The sequence below is a fragment of the Trachemys scripta genome, chromosome 3, assembly GCF_013100865.1.
Source record: "Trachemys scripta elegans isolate TJP31775 chromosome 3, CAS_Tse_1.0, whole genome shotgun sequence".
Taxonomy (NCBI): domain Eukaryota; kingdom Metazoa; phylum Chordata; order Testudines; family Emydidae; genus Trachemys; species Trachemys scripta.
The window spans coordinates 97,990,562-98,003,716 of NC_048300.1; the positions used below are offsets into that span (position 1 = coordinate 97,990,562).

The 13,155-nt window shown below is 44.1% G+C and overlaps 1 protein-coding gene across 1 annotated transcript in view; it reads right to left on the bottom strand.

The window, feature by feature from the left end:
• UTRN (utrophin) overlaps positions 1 to 13,155 on the bottom strand; it is a 501,770-nt gene that overhangs the window by 192,132 nt on the left and 296,483 nt on the right. The window contains exon 52 of the mRNA XM_034766878.1: positions 4,918 to 5,090. Within this exon, the coding sequence (XP_034622769.1) occupies positions 4,918 to 5,090 (173 nt within the window). The remainder of the gene's footprint in view (positions 1 to 4,917; positions 5,091 to 13,155) is intronic.

Genomic DNA, 13,155 nt, shown 5'->3' on the forward strand with positions numbered 1-13,155 from the left:
AAATTGGTGCTCCTAAGCTCCTAGCTTCCCCACCAGTCCTCTGTTAATGCTGAATTCAAGCCAGCTGTCTATATGCTGAGACTGAACATACAGCCAGCTTGCTGCGGGCCCACACTGACTTGTGAATGAGGTACTGCAACTGAGTACAGAGCATGACATTGGGATCCACATAGTGCCTTGCTCCACAGAATCTTCTAATTCAAAAGGGAGAAAGACAATAGACAGGTAAATGGCACACTTGAACCTATTAAGGCCTGAACCCAGCTTTAAGGTAGAGAGGGAAAACAAGGGACTTCAGTTGAATGGCAAAACCCTAGTTTCAGCAGAAAGGTCTGAGACCCCAGGACTGCTAACCCAAGATAATCTCGTAAATAAGCATCCACTGCCATCCAGTAAACCACATGCAAAATCAGTGCCAAATGATACATTTTCAGTGCCCACTCTTTTAAATCTAAAAGATTATGTCCCCTTATATCAAAATACTGCACTTGCCTACAAACTTCAACTGTATCTACTCAAAACATTTCACCCTAGAGATGACTGTTTCAAAGCAATATGAAGAGATTCATGTGCACAGTTTGTATTTACATATTTTAATTTAAACTGACTTTTTGACCATAAGCCCCTCTTAAAAGTAATAAATTCAGGGAACTCCAGGATTCAACACTCTGCCTTCCCCTTAATCACTGCATTGCACCAGCCCTCCTTACAGTAGATGGAAATTGTATTATGCTTTCTACTGCATGTGTTATTGCTCTCTTTTGCACCTTTTAGGAAAGACCACCATGCTTTGAGTTCACTGCTTTGCTGTTGAACCAACAGACTGGCCTTTTTATAAATAAAAGAAATATCTCTAACCCCAATTGATTTACGTGTACTGAAATGAGACATCTGTGGAGATTTTTAGGACAACCAACAATTAGATTTAAAAACAACAACAACCCCACTATCCATCTAAGTTGCTCTCACCTCTAAAAGCTGGTATTGCCTGAGGTTTTACAATTCTGTTCCAGTGATTTAGCAGACTTTCCATATGCAAAATGAATTGGAACTTTGAGAGGAAAAAATATATCACTAGTCAGATAACTAAAGGAAACTTTAACAGTGGTCCACTGTTAATTTAACATTCCCTGCAATAACATTAATCATAAATGAACTCATTTGGTATTAATGTGAATTTTGTGGTATACAATACTAGATTAAATTCACTATAATTTACCATTAATGAGTGTCCACTTGTGTGCTAGATTAACAACAGTAGCAGAACATTACCAGCATACCGTTTCAAAGTCTGGTGGAATCCTGATGCTCAGAAAAAGCCAGTTAAGTAATACAAAAGTACCTTCTGCTTAGTAATGAAAACGAGGAAGTATCTCACCAGAAACATTGTAAAGAGATATAAAAGAAATGCACACTTAATGTGAGCATCATTGTTTATTTTAACCCAACATTCCTACTTTTATTTTCAATATTATTCCTTATAGAAGTGTGATATATAACTGCCGCAGATGAGTGGACACCTGCTCAAATCTACAAAGGAACAATTAGGCTTTTGATGGAATTCTGCTCAGGGTATGTGCTAAGCAGAAATGGGGGGGGGGGGGCGAGAAACAGTGTCAGATTTGGGTTTCAGTCACAAGGTTCAGTGAATCCATTTTGTCACCTCATCTGTATTTGAGACACAGGCATCCAGTAGGGGAAGAGCTAGAACTAGGGGGAAACTATGTGGGTCTGGAAGGCATCTTGAGTTTTGGGGACTTTTTGCTTTTCTTTTGTGCCTCATGGAGAAAAGATTTTTGTCCCCGTTTGGAGACTGGTCCCACCCTAGATAGTGCTTCCTTTGTGAACTTAGTCTGCAAGGAAAACTTTGACTCTCTGTGCCCCTGGACACTGGATTCATACAAGAGAACTTCCCTAAGGAGGCCATTTGAAGCGGACTGGGTCAAGGGATTTAGGGGTAGGGGGCAGCAGTCACTGAGGGATTTATTCCAAAAGCATCACATGTTGGTGAGGAAGGATGTCCCTGCTGGATCCCAAGCACTGAACTAGGCGGATATCCTGTCTGGAGATGTCCCTATTGGATTCTTGGCTGGAAGGGAGGAAGGCAGAGGCTCCAAAAAGCAAGCCAGACACAGAGTCCCTTCACCTGGCAGAGTGAGATTGCAGGCTGAGAGCAACTGTGACAGAACTCCCTTTCTATGGACCCTGAGAGGTTCTCTTCACAGATGGACCACCTCTTGGCCTTTTGGCTTCAGCTGTTTTGATAACTCCATCACGCTAGGGGACAATGAAACAAATGGAGGAAAGAAGTTCAGTGGGTGGTCTCATTCAGGGAATCACTCTTCCTCTCCCACACTTCCTCCTCTCACCCCACAAATAACCTTTTGTCCCCTACATGAAAAGGGCAGAAGGGGAAAAAACACCAATCACTGATGCCCCAAAATTTTGCTTTAAAAGACAGGCCTCTAATGTACAAGACAGGAAAATGCTGAGCTGCTGCCGTTTGTGTTGTAGACAGCAGAGAATCCAGAGTGAAAGTGAAATAGGTGTGGTCAACTCTAAAATTCCTCTGGTATTAGCAAGAAGAGAGATGCAAATCCAGGTATCTGAGATTGTGGGTGAGGTCACAATTGCCAGAATGTAAATTTTGAAGTAGATTTTGGATTGTATCTGAAAGTACATCTCTAAATGCTGGCAGCCTTTTCAAACTATAGCACCTTTACGCATGGCAACAAGCAAGGAAACTAATCATTCTGGATAAAATCGACTCCTGTAAACAGGGCTAGCACTAGGCTTGATGTACCATCTGAATCTCACTTCAGCTTGATGTTAAGGGTTTAAATTGGATTTAAGTGGTGCATGAGGTCTTGTGCTAGCCATTTGCATAGGGTGAATTATACTTGGAGTGCCTATTTCAACAAGAACTAAAGCCCAGATATGAAACTGCGCATGATTGGAAATTTTATTCTGTAAAAGAAATGGAATAATCCTAATCCAAAAACTGAACACAAAATCACAGCAAAATCAGACTTTTCAAACATCAATACTAGCCTATAAAATATGATTTGTGGTTCTTCCCAACTTATCCTACATTTCACTTATAGTTCACCTCTCAATCCAGGCACAACAAGAAAACAGAAGCATTAAAGGCAAACAATTATAGAAACACAATCTTCACACTAACAATATTTATCATTTCTGTCTCTCAGATTTTTTCATTATTATTTTATTCCTGGATTTAGACAATAAAACTATAAGAGAAGCATGGGGCTGAATGGGCAGAATCACAAACATTTCAGTTTCAATGGATATCAGAAAAGATTAAACTGTTACTCCAGTTTGTCAGCAAACTCTTCCCAGACTGTTTTTTAGTTGTAGTTCATATTCAGAGCGACACACTGTTCATCAGCACAGTGGATGTCAACAATAATCACACCCACACTGCTAACATTAATGATGTTCTGTGGACAGCATGTTCCATGTATACATAGAAATTAAAAAATAGTTTTATATAAAAAAAGAGTATTTCCACAAATCTTCCTTTTATAATAGCAATCACAGTTTTGTGCATAGCCTCTTGTCTGGGAATTAATGACTGACTGGGGTAAAAAGCTCGAGGGCAATTTGGACCATTAATTTTCTCCCAAATGATCATTAATCCCCAGTAAAGGTCAAATAACTCAGCTGTTATTGCTGGGACTCTTCAGCTGTTGATTAAACTGTAACATACAAACATATTTTAATCTCCCTCTTTTGGTTTTATTAATTTATTTGGTGAGGGAAGCTCACGGAAGTCCAAGTTTAAAGAGACTTGCCTCAACTAATCATAGAGCAGGTCAGTCTCTGCAAGCTCCCTTCCAAACTCTGCTGGAGCCCTCCAATTTCAAAATATGCTATTCTGGTTGTGGGCTGAGCAGAGGCTGCCCCTTTGGCTTGTCTGTGCGGCAGTTCAGTGATATGGTTAAGTGGAGTCTAAAATTAAATGACTCAGTCATTTCTACCCTTAGTTTATAATTCAAACTGTTGTGCCAAAATTCAAGTCTTGATTGAATTTTCTGGCCTTTGGAGAATTAATACGGATACTTAACGTTACTGGAATAGAACACAGTATAGTTTGCTTTAATCAATAGCAAAGTAACAGCTATTAAAACTGCTGTAAAGGCATTTACAACTAATTAACTTTAATACGGGATTCAGTTTACTCCCTACAACAACTATAAGATATTATCTTCCTATAAACAATATTTTAAAGACTTTAATGGAGACCATTGTACAACACTGGATTGGACGTTCTAAAAGATATACTTTGGAAATTATTGTGGGGAAGTTCTATGGCCTATATTATATAGGAGGTCCGATTACATGATCACAATGGTCCCTTCTGGCCTGGGAATCTATGACTCTGTGAACATTTGAAAAGGCAGTGGGTTTTTTTTGTTATTAGGTTCAAAATAAAATAAACACTCCTTTTGCCTATCCACTCACTTTTAAACAATTTTTCATAAACCATCATCTGCAAAGATCTTCCACAACTCACACACAAAAATATAAATCCACATATCCAGGATATGAACCCTATAAAAGTACTAACTTCAGTTAAAAATATAGATTCTCCTCACACCAGATGCAACTTACAGAGAGCTGCTGATTTGCAACACAGAGAGGAGAACCGGGCCCACTTTCAGCAGACCTTAATAGCATGTGCAGTTGTAACCTGCCAGTTTGTACACCACTAAAGAGAGTTACTTAAGTAGTTAAACCTCCATGGTTAGCAAGTGCCCAGAGTTCTTATATCTGAGCCCAAAAGTCTTTTAAGAAAGAGAACTGAATTCTCTCTTTTACCGTACAGCAATATTTTAGAATAGCAATGAAAGTGAGACATTGTTCCATTCTTACTTTGATGCTTCTGTTACTAACCTGATGCCAGCTGACTTTGCTTTCAGGTCATTCCAGCGCTGGTTCATGTCATCAAGTCGGTGCTGAAGCAGTGCCGCTTCCTCGGAGTTTCCCAAGGCTTTTACCATTTTCTGTCTGTTTCCATCAATGCTCTTGAAGATGTCATTGTGGGCATCAATCTCAGCCTGGATGTCCTGGAAAAACAAAGAGAAAAACTCAGGCATGTTAGTTCTGTAACTAGAGCAGAAGGGATATATTTGTTATGAGTGCCCGCCTTCCCCCCCAATGAAATTTGCCAGTTATCAAGATTACAACATTGGAGCTATTTTGCAACATTTTCTACTAAATAGAAATTTTCCCACTATCTGGATGTTTACAGAAAAGAGCCATATTTGCATGAAATTTGTACTTGTGAAATTTCAAAAAGTTGCTAAAGGAGGAAGTAACTCAAGCCCAGGCTGTCTAGACAACTGACTACAGTGCTAGGAGCTCTGTTTCCACCACCGATTGGCCTTAATAGTACTTTGTAATTGTATAGCACTTTACCACCATTAATCCTCAAAACATATAGGTAACTATCATTATCCCTATTTTACAACTGGGGAAATGTGAGTTATAGATATTAATTGGGTTGTTCAAGACCACACAGCAAGCCAATGTGGGAACTAAATCTCCTGAATCCTAATCCTAATTCTATGCCTAAAGCCTTCAGACCAGCATCCCCCAAAGCAGGTGACTTGACCTTTCTGGCTGGCACTTTCAAAAGAGCCAAAGGGAGCAAAGAACTCAACTCCCATTGACATTGCTATTAATAATAAATAATAAAAATAGCAGTTAGGTTCCTCACTGTCCTTTATGCCTTTGAAAATCTCCCCCACCTGACACCTGTCTATATGTGGCTGCAGAAATGAAGTCCCCGACCTCTTCAGATGTCATTTAAGGTGACTACCACTACCCTCTTTTTCCTGCACTATACAACATTTACAAATGCACTCCCAAATCTTCACAGGCAAAAAGTATGTAATCTCGAGCTTTGTCACACTCACTTGCCCCTTAGCTCTTTAAAATAAAATACAGCAGGAATTTCACGTACGTATCCAATGAGATCCACTCACCCTACAGTGCTTTAGGCTATATAGTCTAGTTAGAAACATTCACAGTGTATTTCTGCAAATTGGACCTAATTTTACTGACTCTACTACAGCAATCACTAAAAATCTTTTTCCAGTTCAATTACTGTACACTAGCTTTTGCTATATATGGCACAGTATACATGAGAGGGCATTTATACTCTGCAGTAGATACTATCACTGGGGGGGGGGGGAAACAATTAAAGTAAAAGTTCCTCATTTCCCAACCCTCCAAATGAAATGGAGTATATTCACTGATCTCACATCTGCCCCAAAAGATATTACTGTAGTACATCAAACCAAGCACATCCCAGCCTTCATTAAACTAAAATGCAACAGCACTGACTGACATTGAAAGAAGCTCCAGTGTGATCGGCGACTGTTTTGTAACATCAGTGTATGAATGTATAAATAGACAAATGTAAATGAAAGAAAGAGCCCTGGGATGCCCTGCAAATCTCAACGATATCAATCAACAAAGATCATTACAGAAACCTGGTACAGATACAAACAAAAACTTCCTTTTTCAGGGGGAACAAGTTCAGCAAGTATGAAATCCCTTAAAGGTTTAATTCTTTCAAACTCTCTTCAACACAGGCCGTCCTTCCCCAGTGGGCTTTTAAACACACCACCAAGTGGGTGGTGCAGCTAAAAAAGGCTGCTACGCATACAACAGACATTTGGGAATGCACTGAGTGTTGATGTTCAGTTGGGATGCTGTGAAACTTATAATTATACTCCTTCAAATAAATCAGATGAACAGCTGAAAAATGAAATATTTGGGGGAGGCAGAAATCATGGACTGCAAAAACATTTATATATCTGTTCCTTCATAGGGCAAGGCAAGTAAATTACTCCCTGTGCCAATGAACATGGCACAGTAACTCTACCTGGCACTGCCACTGAACTGCCGTGTGGCTTTGGGGAAAATCACTTTGCTATTCTGTGCCTCACTGTCACCCATGTAAAATAGGGACAATGATACTTGTTCTGCTTTGAAGAGCTAGATCATATTATATTTCTCATCAAGCGGAGAACAAACCTTATGAAAGGGGTATTACGGGAAAGAACATGCACTGCAGTACTGGAACCTGAATTAGGCAGCAACGTCATCAAATTCCAACAACCTTCTGTGGTTCTGATCCTTCAAGTTCATACATGCAGACATTTGCAAAGGGTTGATCTTGTAAGAATAGGAGACTGGGTAAGATGTTCAGAGCTAATAGAGTGGGGTTGACATTGAACTATGTATTTCACAGACCTAGCCATATCTCCATTTCCAATCTTACCTCTTCCTCACCTAAGTTGCAAATCCAGGGTTGCCAAACTGATTTCTAATTTTACGACAAGAATATTTATTTTCGGACATTTAGAACCTCAATGCAAAATTTCAGCCTTGATTTCATTTAAAAGGGATACTGGTTATTCTGTACGCTTAGAAGGTCAAAAATTATGTTTCTTTCAAAACGGTTTTGTTTCTTGTATTTGAAAAATGCCATGTTATGTTGAACAAGGCACTATGAATTTGTGGTGTTTGCGTTCCTGTTGACATGATGCATCTATGATGCCCATTCTACTGACAGCACAGTTCAGTGAATAAGCTTTATTAATTAACTTGTCTTCCTATTGTTGACCTTCTCTGGTTAGACAGAAACAAATACTACCAGTTGCTACATAAATAAACACAAAGTGTATGGTGTATGAGTTTCCACAAGAGCAGGGACCTGCCTCAACAGAGTTTATGAAGACAATCAGAACAGGGGCTCCCCTACTACAGACATCAGCAAGCCCCTGGCACAGATGGCGGGTGTGGGCAGGGTGGATGGTGGAAGGTAACCGATGGACATAAGAAGAGCCATTTATCTGTACTGGAAATATAAAAGAAAAGACTTCTCTTTTCTGTAACTGGTGTTCTTCAAGTTCTGTTGCTCATGTCCATTCCATATTAGGTGTGTGTACTTGTCACGTGCAACAGTGCCAGAAGTTCTTCCCATAGCAGTATCCATAGGGGACTGGCTCTGGCACCCTCTAGAGTGGTGCCCATATGGCATGGTACAAGGGGTGCCACCGGATCCCCCCACCCTCAGTTCCTTCTTGCTGGAAACTCCGACAGTGGGGAAGGAGGGCAGAATGTGGAATGGACATGAGCAATACATCTCAAAGAACAGCAGTTATGGAAAAGGTAACCATCTTTTCTTCTTCGAGTGCTTTCTCATGTCCATTCCATATTAAGTGACTCCCAAGCAGTACCCCTGGAGGTGAGTAGGAGTTCAAGGACATATAGATTGCAACACAGCTCTGCCAAACCCAGCATCGTCTCTGGCCTGCTGAGTGATGGAATAATGTGCCGTGAACATGTAGATTTGGAAGTGTGCCAGCTCCTGGTTCCTTAGATGAAGCCGGTAAAGACTGTATGGAAGAGTGCAAGGGAGAGATGCCATGCTCGGACGCCCAGCAGGAAAACCTCGTCCACTTGGCCAGGTAAGTCAGTCTGGTTGAGGGCTTCCTGCTTCCCAGGAGGACCTGTTGGACCTCATCTGAGCAGGTCTTCTCCTCTGGGTTAAGCCACGCAGCGAAGTGGAGGGACATGAGGTTGGGGTACAGGAGCCGACCGTGGTCCTGTGACAGCAGGTTTGGTTGGTTGGGCAGGGGCCAGAGAGTCCACTACCAGGTTCACGAGAATGCCAAACCAGCGCTGGCAAGGCCACACCGGGGCAATCATGTTAACCTGTGCCTTGTCCCTCTTGATCTTTGCTAGGACTCTGCTGAAGAGAAAAATCGGAGAGAACATGTACATCAGGTTCCCTGACCATGACAGGAAAAAGACATCAGAGATGGAGTCCTTGCCAAGCCCTTGCCATGAACAAAATCGGTGGCATTTCCAGTTTAGCCTGGTGGCGAACAGGTCTACAAGGGGAGTTCCACACCTCTGGAAGATCATGCAGGCTACCTCCGGGTGTAGCAACCACTTGTGGTGAGAAGAGAAGTCCCTGCTGAGGTGATCCACTAGCCTGTTCTTGACACCAGGGAGGTGACAAGCTTACAGATGGATTTTGTGGCTGGTGCATAAGTCCCAGAAACGGAGTGCCTCTTGGCAGAGAGTTGACGTACATGCTCCCCCATTGATGTAGAACACTGAGGTCATGTTGTCTGTCAGGACTCTCACCACCTTGCCTGACAGGTGAGGTAGGAAGACTCCGCATACCAAGCAGACCGCTCTGAGTTCTTTGATATTTATGTGTAACGTCATCTGCTCCGGGGACCACATACCCTGGGTCATAGAATCATAGAATATCAGGGTTGGAAGGGACCTCAGGGTTGGAAGGGACCTCAGGAGGTCATCTAGTCCAACCCCCTGCTCAAAGCAGGACCAATTCCCAACTAAATCATCCCAGCCAGGGCTTTGTCAAACCTGACCTTAAAAACCTCTAAAGAAGGAGATTCCACCACCTCCCTAGGTAACCCATTCCAATGCTTCACCACCCTCCTAGTGAAAAAGTTTTTCCTAGTATCCAACCTAAACCTCACACACTGCAACTTGAGACCATTACTCCTTGTTCTGTTAAACAAGTTTGATCTTCCCCTTGTGGACCTCTTGGGGGGGAGGGGGAATCAGTGCTGGCTCATAGACAGCACTGGCGGGGCGCTCTGTACTGATGTTGCAGTGCTCGGGGCTGAGCTGGACCTCTGCTCTGGTGCAGGGGTCAGCGCCGACTCCATCTAGAGTGCCCTGAGACAGATGTCTCTTTCCTTTTTTGTTCTGGGTTTGAACAACTTACATATGCGACACTTGTCGCTTATGTGTCCTTCTAGACGCCGTAAACAGCTAACGTGTGGATCGCTGATGGGCATGGGCCACTTACAACGATCACATGGTTTAAAGCCACCTCCTTCCCCACCCCTTCTCCGAGCTCCCCCCCCCCCAATCGCTCACTCTCCCCCACCCTCCCTCACTCACTTTCACTGGGCTGGGGCAGAGGATTGGGGTACAGGAGAGGGTGAGGACTCTGGTTGCGGCCGGAGATGAAGGGTTTGGGGTGCAGGAAGGGGCTCTGGGCTGGGGCCGAGAGGTTTGGGGTGCAGGATGGCACTCCAAGCTGGGGGTGTGAGCTCTGGGGTAAGGCTGGAGATGAGGAGTTTGGAGTGCAGTAAGGAGGTAGCGAGCTAGGGCAGGGAGTTGGGGCGTGGGCTCCGGGAGAAAGTTTGGGTGTGGGAGGGGGCTCAGGACTGGGGGTGCAGGAGGGGGCTTTGGGCTGGGGCGCAGAGAGGGTGAGGGATACAGCTGGGGGTGCGAGCTCTGGGGTGGGGCTGGAGAGGAGGGCTTTGGGGTGGAGAAAGGAGGTAGCAGGCTAGGGCAGGGAGTTGGGGTTAGGGTTGTGGGCTCCGGGAGGGATTCTGGGTGTGGGAAGGGGCTCAGGGCTGGGACAGGGGGTTAGGGTGCAGAAGGCAGTGATGGATGTGAGCTCTGGGAGGGAGTTTGGGTGCAGGAGGGGACTCAGGGTGTGGGCTCTGGGCGGCACTTACCTCAGGTGGCTCCCGGAAGCGACCAGCATGTCCAGCTCCTAGGTGGAGGGACCAGGGGGCTCTAGCCGGGGTCCCGGCTCTGGGAGGGAGTTTGGGTGCAGGAGGGGGCTCAGGGCTGGAGCAGGGGGCTAGGGTGCAGAAAGGGGTGGTGGATGTGGGCTCTGGGAGGGAATTTGGGTGCAGGAGGGGGCTCAGGGTGTGGGCTCTGGGCAGCACTTACCTCAGGTGGCTCCTGGAAGCGACCAGCATGTCCAGCTCCTAGGTGGAGGGACCAGGGGGCTCTAGCCGGGGTCCCAGCTCTGGGAGGGAGTTTGGGTGCAGGAGGGGGCTCAGGGCTGGGGCAGGGGGCTAGGGTGCACAAGGGGGTGATGGATGTGGGCTCTGGGAGCGAGTTTGGGTGCAGGAGGGGGCTAAGGCTAGGGTGCAAGAGAAGGTGCCGGCTCTGGGTGGGAGTTTGGGAGCTCAAGGCTGGGAGGTGGGGTGCAGGAGGAGGTTCGGGGTATGGGCTGCACTTACCTCAGGTGGCTCCCGGAAGCGGCCGGCATGTCCAGCTCCTAGGTGGAGGGACCAGGGGACTCTATGCACTGCCCGCGCCTGCAGCTCCTATTGGCCACAGTTCCTGGCCACTGGGAGCTGCAGAGCCGGCACTCGGGGCGGGGACAGCGCGTGGAGCCCCACTGGCTACCCTGTGCCTAGGAGGCAGAGGGACATGCTGGACACTTCTAGGAGCTGTGCGGAGCAGGGTAGGGAGCCTGCCAGCCCCGTGCCAACAGGACTTTTAACAGCCCGATCCTGCTGACCGGCGCTGCCCTGGTCCCTTTTCGACCAGACACCTGAATTACAGAGTGAAATTCTGAGCCTAAACTACACAACAGTATCCTGTAGCAGTCATGTTTGAAATGGCTTTTTCAGAATAGAAACACCATAAGACCCTCAATTCAGACTGCAGTAGCACAGACTGTGCCACTATAATTACTGCCACTCATGTTTTTGTTTAGATTTTGCTTGTTTATTTATATAAATGTTTCTACAATGTTACATGCAGAGCTACAATATTTTCCTCTGAAAAAGGTCTTCAGCGCCCGCCCTCCACTAATGGTAAAAATATGACTGATTGGAGAAATCTCCTTATTCCCAGCCTGTGGTTTAAGCAGAACAAACAGAATGAACTTTTAAGTAAAAGGTAAAATCTCACTCTTTTCTGTTCTTAAGAAACTGGAACCCCAGAATATTGCAGTTATTTGGTAATAAGAACTAATGCACAGAAGTTATTTTATTAGCCACTGTGGATAAAAAGATGTACGTCAGGCTTCCCTAAATAGCTTGTTAAAGGTATACAAAACCATATTAAACAATAATATAGTTTAATAGTTGAAATCCATTATGGAAGAGTCCTATACAATTTAATACAAAATTATAATCTTTCTATAGGTTTCTCTGTAATAACTGCATATAATTTAATAAATATTTTTCTTCTCCTGTAAAAATTCTATAGGGTTTTAGAGAATTTCTATAGAACTCCACTAAATTTCTATAAAAAGCTATTGGTTTCATTCCTAGCAAACTCAATAAGACTTTCCCATAAAACAGAGACTGTAATAAAGTTTTAAGAGTGAAAATCCCCAGAGGACGATATCCCAGGCTATTTCGCCATTGTGGCTTTATTTTGTCACTCTCCATCTGCCACCCTCTAACTCCTGACCTCTGAGGGTTATGAGTGCTCCACATGAGAACTCAAATGCCATGGAAAGCTCTTTCAATTGGAATAACCCATGAGTGTCAATTGCAACCAACTAGAACAGCATCATGCCAGACAGACATCAGCCAGGACATCTCTATTTGATCACTACTAAGGAGGGCCCACAGTGGTTAGCAAGGCAGTGGAGGCTCCTTAGGGCAGACTACTTGCTCTGTTTTGAATCAGATACATTATTATATTTACCTACTTACTACTGCTGTAAATTGCCTGTGAGTGCACTTGTATGTCAGATTCAACGTTCACTAGCCTCCACTGCAGCAAGGGCTTCGCATTTCTCACAGGGAAGAATACACATTGATTATGTGCTTTTCTCCCCCAAAGAAAAAAAAAAAGCTGCCACCAAAAAGAGACAATTAAGAAATAGAGGAGAATAGCCTCAAGAGGGACTTTCTTCTGGCCTCAGAAGAGAATTCTGACTTTTGAAGGATTCCTCCCATCTCCCATGCCAAAGAAGCCTGCAGTTGTCTGCTTTTAGGCAATCAATTCAGAAGGAATTCACACAGAGAAGAGCAGCACACATGTACATGCAAACCCTTGGGTAGAACTGCCACTATCATAAATCCAGTACTGGCAGAACTACATATAAAGGAAGACATTAAACCTTCTAAAGTGTCACACAGCCAGCACTGCCTATCATATCTATTATCAGGGGGTAGCCGTGTTAGTCTGTATCTACAAAAACAACAAAGAGTCTGGTGGCACCTTAAAGACTAACAGATTTATTTGGGCATAAGCTTTCGTGAGTAAAAACCTCACTTCTTCGGATGCATCCGAAGAAGTGAGGTTTTTACTCACGAAAGCTTATGCCCAAATAAATCTGTTAGTCTTTAAGGTGCCACCAGACTC